Here is a 9,220-nt window from a genome sequence, read left to right on the forward strand (position 1 = left end):
AGAACGATTCTAGTTAAAACTGAATTATATATATAAGGATAAATGAACATCCTTTTGAAGCAAACATTTTCTTAATTGGTGATTTAAATTTTCTTTGAAAATATATACACAGCTGTGCTACTGGCAGATTTATAAATATTTTCTCCTTGTTAACATAATCGTATAAACAGGAGTAACTGAAAAAGTATTGGCAAGCTGCTCACTCATCATGTAACTGATAAGAACTTCCGATTTTGATGGTATGCAGACGATACATATATGGACAACCAATCATACTATTTGCCAACCGGGAAAGCCTCAGATGTAAGATTACCAAATAAGAAGGTACAAATGCGTTAAAAGCGCAAAATTAATTTTCTCGAGACTTATTTATTAAATTCCTTTTGCATATACTCTCTTAGATCTTAAATCCTCACACTTTAAATATTGGTTATATGGGTTACAATCTTAGATATATAATCGCCCTTTTAGTCTTGGATATTCGCTCCTTTAAGTTTTAAATTTAACATATAACTTCAAAAAGATTCCTAAGGTGCAGGTTATCGCGCTGTTCATAAAATAAAGTTCATATTTTTCTGCACCAAATTTTAGGTCTCGTAAGTTTATAAATGACTAATACCTAAACTAATAGATTTTTAGCTCTAGGTAAAGGTTCTATGCGTTTATATGCTGTACGTATAGCATTGAATTCAACGCAGTATCACATTTTTGTCGAACGAATCTATATCATCTGCCACAAGCCCCCTCCCACACACAGCCTAATCCCAATTGAGTCCTGCCCTTGAGCACGCAACAATTGTGACTTTTACTTTTTTGGGACATGACGTGCGTTTGGTTCTCCCATTGTTTCGAGGTCAAACGGAATGAAATTAATAGTATCCACTCAACTGGGCAGAAACCTATCAGTTTGTTTTTATACGTAGAAATCAAGACAAATTATAAGCTTGTTTGGTTCGATTTTGAAGTACTTACTGATGGATCATCTACAAGGAAAATCTTCAAACGGATAGGTTTTATATCTTGAATATTACTGTTAGTCAATAACAGAACAAGATTTACTGAAATGATTCCAGGCATTGCATTCACACGGAAATCTGTTAACAAAATTCTCATGTCCATCAGTCTTTGAGAAATTACTTTGTGGAAAATTCCTCAACAGATTAATTACTTCATTTGCCTGAATGCCCTAAAAGCAGGGGCGTAGCTAGAGGGGGGACAAGGGGGGCATCTTTTCCCGGGCGCAGAATCCAACGAGCGCCAAATAGATATTACGACATTTTAGAATTAAATGTTTTCCATCCTTGGCAAGTAGTAGGGGGCGCGAAATTTTCAGTTGTCCCTGGGCGCTGAAAACCCTAGCTACGACTCTGCCTAAAAGGAAATATCAAAGCCATACAGGGAGAATTTCTTTCTAGAAAGCAAAATTGTAAGTCAGAACCATGTTCCTCAGTTTTATCCACTGACAAAATGGCGAAACTAGAACTAAGAGTTTTGAGTGGATAACGATACAATTTTCTCTTTGAAAACTTTAAGATAAAATTTATAAATTAAACGCTAAAAATGTTCATTGAAATGATAAGCATATTGAGTTAAGATGAATGACGAAATAGTCATTTTCGCAGTAAGACTGCCATTTTGGGTATGTCTACCTCAAAGTTAAAGGCCTAAGTGAAATAATAGAAAAATTATACCTGGGACATAAATGTACACACCTGAAAATTAAGGACACACCTGTACTGAAACACAATAAAATATATGTCCAGTATTTAAAGCTTCTTGTCAAGAAAAGAAAGAAAAAAAATTTGCCAAAAATTATAAAAATTTTCTCATCAAGCAAAACATTAATATGAATACAACATCTAAATTCACAGATACCTTTTATGTACATACCCGCTTCAAGCAAAAACTAAATATGTTCGAAAATTATATTTAGAACACGTGAATCAGAATTAATCTGCTCACAAATTAACACATTTTCTAAAAATATACAAACATCTATCCTTCTTCTTTATAAATTCTGTATTCATTACTGTTGTTGCCAATAATATCAGAAATGATTATGGATCAATACTTTTTTATGGAATTTTAGGAACTATAATCTGTGGAGAACATTGCTGGAAATAGCTTATGGCAGGCTATATTCTGCATAATATGCAAACTTACAAATGGGGTTATTTTAATGCCTTAAGAATAACTGCAGTTACACTAACGGAAAGCCATGTTTTGTACTTCTTGATACGCATGTCAACTTAAACAAAAATACGCAGTACAAAACATTTCCATAAATAAACGCAAACACCTATATAAAAATAATAACACTTGAAGCAAAGGCAGTCATGTTCAAAATACGATAGTTGTGACAATAGAGCAGCGTCACTGCTTGTCTTCTGCGCACACAGCGTAAAATTGGGTTTAAACCAAAAAAAAAAAAAAAAAAAAAATAGGGCTACGACCATTTTATGTTTAACGAATGGATTCCAAGGAAAGGACGCTTTCACTTTTGTCTCCATCCAGGGTAAATGACTACTCAAGCAAGGGTAATGAGCAGTTACTATTCCATGAATGCCAGTCGGATTATCGCAGGACACGAACCTGCTGAGAAATAGGAGACCCAGTAGGGCATTGCGGACATGTGTTTCCTGCTGGAGGTTGGAAATTAGAAAACTTTTGTGGGCAGATGGTGTGAATTAAATAAAAGAGAGAGAATAGCCACAACGCAATGTTTCACATAGAATTCCAGTGGATTTTCATGCAGATACCTAATGCTTGAGTTAACATCGGTGCAAAAGAATCCCGAAAACACAGAATTAATTATAAATTGGGTAATTTGGATTAGAGAATAGTCAAACAAATTTGCTCATTAAACTCTCTTTTTTTAGACCACCTAGTTTTATAAAAGAAGCGGATAGCAATTACTAAGAACTATCCAGAGCTCGAAGACTATAAAAAATCGTACAGTTTTTAACACTCGCATTATAAAAAATAAAGGCACATAAATAGTGTTTAAAATTTTTTAAGAGAAAAAGCTAATTATCCCTTGAAGGAAGTTATTTATTTTTCTTTTAGTTTAATTCTGTATTGGAAAATAAAACCATAAAAAATTTTTAATTAATGAATTATGGTACATAATTTAGTAGAAAATTGTTATACATTTTCTGTTCTTCTTAGCTTTGTATCAATATCGCTTTTAGCAAATGTTCATAGTTTCAATTATTCCCATCTTTATCTCAAGTATCCCAATGAACAAATTAGTTTTTAACCAATAAAATAGAATAAAATTCGAAAATGTTACCAAAGTTTGCAAAATACCTGCGACCTCAGATATAGGCTGCAACTGAGAATCTAAATCAGTTCAGTTATTAGGCAATTTTAAATGCACAATTTCAATACTTTCATGTTTTCTGAATTTTTTTAAAATACTCGGGAAAAGAAATTATTTGAGATTGAATGATGCAAGACAATCAAAACAGTCTTTCTTTGATTTGATGGTTACATTAACGACATGCATTTATTATTTATAAATGGATAAATATCATAAATTATTATTTATTTATTAATCACATGATTTGAAAATTAGTCTAAAAATTATTTCAGTGAAAATATAAAAATGAATAGAAATTGAGTTTTCAAATGCTTGCAATTTTATGAGGTTTCATATGCTTGCAATTTTAAACAATACGAAATTCGTCTGGAGGCATCTAATGCATATTTCAGATTTTATGCATTATCTTCTCACAATTCGTAGAAACGCACAAGTAAATATTCAAATTTCGATCTTCTAGATAAATTTATGAATATCTTCAGATTGCAGTATTATTTTTCTCACGTCATGAATGTTAATTTTCAAGTATCACATGTCAGGCTTTTGCCTTGAGACAGTCATCTAGGAAAAAGACGAAAAGATAGTGCAGTGTTACATTCTAAAGCGGAGCAAATCTTCGACTATTTTGTAAATTAAACTTTGTTCCGAGGTATAAGTATGCAATTTGATTCCATTGAAATTCTAGTTTGCAATCTACGTCAAAAATGGAAAATACATCCGCGTGATTAAATGCAGTTTTATTGCATTTGCTAGAGGGATCGCACTTATTTCGTAATTAAGTTTTCTTTTTTGGTCTTTAATTTTTTACGCAATCTTTGTTTTAGATAATGCTGTTTTTAAATGTAAGCTCATTTATATTTATTACTGTTACGAAGAATAAATGCGAGATGAGTTTTTCGATGGGGGAAAAAATGTTTGACTTCAACGTTAAACATATCTGGAGCAAACTTCGCTGTAGAAGAAACAAACTTTCGTTATGTAGCTTAAATCTTACTTTGCGTTGATCTGTATTAAATTTTGAATCCCGGCTAAAAAGAATTTCAAGCGACAACTACAGTGTGATTAAATATAAGCATAAAAAGACAAAATATTACTTTACGAAATAATACTTTGTGGGGCGGAATATTATGTTTACACATTTCCTTAGATTATAGTGTCTAAGGCTGGAAGTCCGTGCGTTAAAATCTAGAAAGAAGGCTTCAAATTTAGATCCAATCTTTAAGAAGGAACCTTTGGGGATATTTCCGGAAAATACTATTCATTACATAGCATTGCGCCACGACACTAGTCTTGGTTAGGGGATTTATTGCAGTAAAGCAAATTCCAATAATACGGCGGAAAGTACTAAGTTAAAATAATTAAACCACTCTAACTTCAACATAATGTATTCCAATAATATTCACAAACAGTATATGCGCATCCGATTTAGGAGTTCGTAACCATACTGTAGAAAGTTTGCTTCTTTTCAACTAAATTGAAGGAAGGAATGAAAAAGGATAACTCAGGATATAAATTTGTGCAATTTAAATGTGTGTCATTGTTCAGATTGCAGAATTATAAATGCATATAATTTTACTACTATCAAAGCTGGTTCCGGAAATTCGATTTGAATCCTAAATAAAAGAATTGCTTTATTACATTTCTTAAATATGATCATATTTTTTCTCTTCAGAAAAAAACACTTAAGCCTGAGGAAGAGGAAAGAGGCCGCATTTAATGAATATACTAAAACGGCAAAAAATAACAATAGAATATTTTGCCTCTTCAATTGTGAATTCATTAAGGTAAATAATAAATGCGAAACTGTAATAAAAAGTGCCAAACGTGATTTTTAAGATAATAAAACATATGGTACAAAAATAACCCTTGCTTTCCAAAAACAATATTACTATCTTTGTCACCCGTTAGATCTTTTTCCCTGTTTTTCTTAATACGCAATTTTCTTAGTACTTCTCTTGTGTAATAAGAGTCTTTCTGTTAATTACACAGCTGTCTGTTCTTCAATAATTAGCTTCTGAATTTTTAACTCCCATTATTTTTTTTCAAAGTAATCTCATTTACCTGCTCTTAATAAAAGTTACGTTACTTTCTAGAAACGATTATAGCGCAGATATTTCCATTCTGCAAACAATACAGGAAAATGAATTAATACAGGGAATACTGTATGAATATGCAAAGGTATTTATACTAAAAGTACATGCATAAATCACAAAAAAGTACCTCGTATGATAAGATGGATCATTAAAGTGGCCTATCGATTTCAGTGTACTAGCGTACATTGGAAAAGGTATTATACATTATTTTATATTAGATTAATTGTATTGTAACCCCAATTCGTCGCGTTTGACAAACTTATTGAATAATTCTAGAACTTGCTCAAAATCCGCAATAGACAAAATATCAAGTTTCAGTCAGACGGCGTCTACGCATATCCTGTATAAAGATTCCATAGTTTATATGGCTAAGAAATATTAAATTAACTATTTCGTCTGAGATAAACACCCATTGAACGGGGACAGATGAAAAAGTCTACTTCGAAGAAAAAGCGAATATGATATAATACCAAAGTATTGAATTTCTTTTATTCTACATATTCTCCATCGTCTAGCAACATCTAGTGACTTAGTATTTCTATCTAGTTTTCAACTACTCTTTCCTTGCATATTAAGAAATCACTCAGTGTGATATTTCTGCATACTTTCAACTTCATAATATAATTATTAAAAATATGATACATTTATAAAAGTTAGGTTCAAAGATTTTTTAAAAAAGTTACTACAGAGAAAGCGATAATCTGTGGTGGTTTACCTGCCGAATTCTCCAGCTCGATGCGGGGGGGGGGACTGATTTTTTAAAATCATTTGGCTTCTCAAGATTTCCAACTCATGCCACAATTTATATAAAGGCGGTTTTGATGTTGGTTCGTTTTTCGTATTTACTTAAACTGTTTCAATTCCTTCGGGAATCGATCCTTTGAGCCAACTAGTCAACGCCTTTTTTCATGACCAGGAAGTCGATGGTCGGTTCCCTAAAATTAGTTTTTCCAAACTAGTTGCCCTGTCGATTTTTCAGGTACCACTATTGCGTGAATCGGTCTACACTATCTGAACATAAATGGAGCTGCTTTGAATGGTTCGCGGTGGTAAACTAACTTTATTCAAAATAAAAAGCTTGGGCAGAAGAAGGAAAAAGAAAAAGGTCACATGCTAACGAATCCTGAAGTTTTCTTCAAATACAATCACATCGCTCTTCGGAAATAATTCAGTGTAAAACATTTTATGTGTCCAAAATGAATATATTACTGCCCTTTTTTTTTCTCTAGAAATCGCTACGCTTTTGAAATCTGGTGAAAGAAGTTTAATTTTCTTCAGGGAATATGTATGAAGACGGATAACACACACAAAAACGTCATAAAATACATTAGCATCATGAATAATGCTTTCAATAAAAATAAATCGGGACGGTGCTCTTCTTTCAGGACATATTATATCATTTTTGATGCAAGAATGTTGCATTCATGATCGTAAATCATTGCAAAATATATGCAAGGTCAAGGTGCCTTCGAGAATTAATAAAAAATAGATGTTTTCTCTCAAATTACAGATTCCCCCCCTCTTCCGAGGTTCTTCGAAAAAATTTTGAGTATGTCCTCCCCTCATAGAAAGTAATAGCTTATCATAAAACTGTCTTCTTTCGGCAAAACTAACAGTTGAATAAATTCTTTTAACAAAGTACTTAATTACGCAACTTCTTACAATATAACCCGGTTTATTCTTAAAACGACTTTAGTCCTACATTATTTGTCTGCTCGATAGTCTTTTCTTAAATTCAATTGAATTTTCAATTACCTATGGCTTCTGTTGTTGAATGTTTCAGTAAGTACGTGATTTACTAAGACGACAATCAAACATCATGAAAGAAAACTTGATCACATTTTAACCAAAATGCAGAAATTAATGTACATGTGTTGAACATATTATACAAATTTAGATTAACATAAGCTACACAAATTTAACAATAATATAATATAAAAGTAAAACATTTTTTCAAACACATAAAATTTAAAAACTACTTTAATAACTTAATTTTAGGTGTGCTGCAGTTAAAAAAAAAAACATACTGGGTTGTTTTAATGATTATTTTCATTCATTACTGACCATAAAAATTTCTTACAATTACTATGTTGAAAAGGCTAAAACTGTTATTAAATATATCAATTTAATGCTTGTCTCTCTGACAAAAAGTAAAATCAGCGTTTATTGTAATATCACACTAGTTAGATTCTGGAAGAAATACATGTTACTTAAAACTTAAGACAAGCTTTCAGCGAAATGTTTGGAAAATCAAAATATTCAAAAATTGAGTTATTGGGCATAACACTCGATTTCCGTGCTCCAACAATAATTCCTGTTGATTACTATTTGCCAAGTAAGGATGCTTTTGTGGGAGACTCAAAATGAAATTGTCTCCATGAAAGTTACGTAAGGGAAAAAACTGAAAGCTGAAACATTCAAGAAGCTAATCCACCGCTAAGTTAAGACTATTACTCAATATTTTTAAAAGCACTAATCGTGTTCTCAATAATAAATGGACTTCATATCCTTATGTAACAACTCGCTTTAAGATCTGCATCATCAATGTACAACTCTTAAAATTTCAATACACAACATTTTAAAACACAACTCATTTTTTTTACGGACAGATAAAAGGCATCCCAAAATACAAAGCTTATTTTATTGGCATTACATTTTGCATTCATTAATGAAGATAAAAAGTCCAAAATAAAATTTCAGAAAATATTAACTGCACAAAATAAGTTGTAATAAATAAAGTAAACAAGAGCTTACCATTGGATGGAAAGCACACAATGATAATTAAAATTAATTTAGTTATCATTTTTTTCAAGTCCGCTCAGATATTATTTCACACCAATTACTCAAATTCCTAAAACTTGTGAGTAAACTTGCTGAGGAACTTAGATTATCTACCACATTACTTAATCACAAAATGTTTACAGAAAATATAAAATGGATATTTAAAAGTATATACCGGTAACTTGAAAAAACTGTAACACTTGTACAAACAAGCAAACAGTCTAATAAATAGCAAATAAAACTGATTTCTACCGGCTAACCGAGATTCAGCACGTTTGCCACCGCGATAGCCTATCGCAGAGGATATGAACGAACATTATTCCTTACGAAGCATCTTATGGGGGTTACAAATTGTGGTACCACGTGCTTGGCGCGTTTTCCCGCTTTTGGTCGCCAAATAGTTTTCAGAAAGTTCGCTTCGGTAAGCATGGCATGGATTAGAGCTAATGAATTAGCTTTTGATGCGCGCGCTCGCTGTCTTAAGAGTCTTTTGTTTTTATGTTTTCTCCTCGTTCCCTTTAGAATGCCTAAATGACTCTTCTAATGAATTCAGGTAATGAATAAAGACAAAGACCGATACAAATTTAGTATTTTGTTGGAAGGGAATTTAAATATTTACAGTACATAAACCTGTGTTACTTGATACAGATTCTTTTAAATCAATAAACGCACAAAGCGTACAAGCAAAAACGTAAAAATAAAAAATAATGCAAATGAAAGGTATAACCATTGTTTTTTATTGTAGATTGCTTTTAGCCAATAGACATATAAAACAGATAATTACAAATAATAATACAGATGAAGATAGCTCCATTATTATTCAATACAAATTATACTATTAATATGTGTGTAAAGTCTAAAACATGTGTAAGGATGAGACTTTTTGAAAATAAAGATTTAGCCATTATACTGTGTAATATAGATGATTTTAAACTGGAATACACATAGAACGTATAATAGCAATAATAAAGTGAGGGATAATGCAGATGAAAATACAAGATGATACATGTCACCAGATGAACTT

At 31.7% G+C, this 9,220-nt stretch overlaps 1 protein-coding gene across 1 annotated transcript in view; it reads right to left on the minus strand.

The window, feature by feature from the left end:
- LOC118184200 (uncharacterized) overlaps window positions 1-8,506 on the minus strand; it is a 233,200-nt gene extending 224,694 nt beyond the window's left edge. Inside the window, exon 1 of the mRNA XM_085807600.1 lies at window positions 8,170-8,506. Within this exon, the coding sequence (XP_085663726.1) occupies window positions 8,170-8,218 (49 nt within the window). The 5' untranslated portion in view covers window positions 8,219-8,506. The remainder of the gene's footprint in view (window positions 1-8,169) is intronic.
- Window positions 8,507-9,220: the final 714 nt, after the last annotated feature.

Source organism: Stegodyphus dumicola, chromosome X1, assembly GCF_044657685.1.
Source record: "Stegodyphus dumicola isolate Sdum_Otavi_A_Nest chromosome X1, ASM4465768v1".
NCBI classification, from domain to species: domain Eukaryota; kingdom Metazoa; phylum Arthropoda; class Arachnida; order Araneae; family Eresidae; genus Stegodyphus; species Stegodyphus dumicola.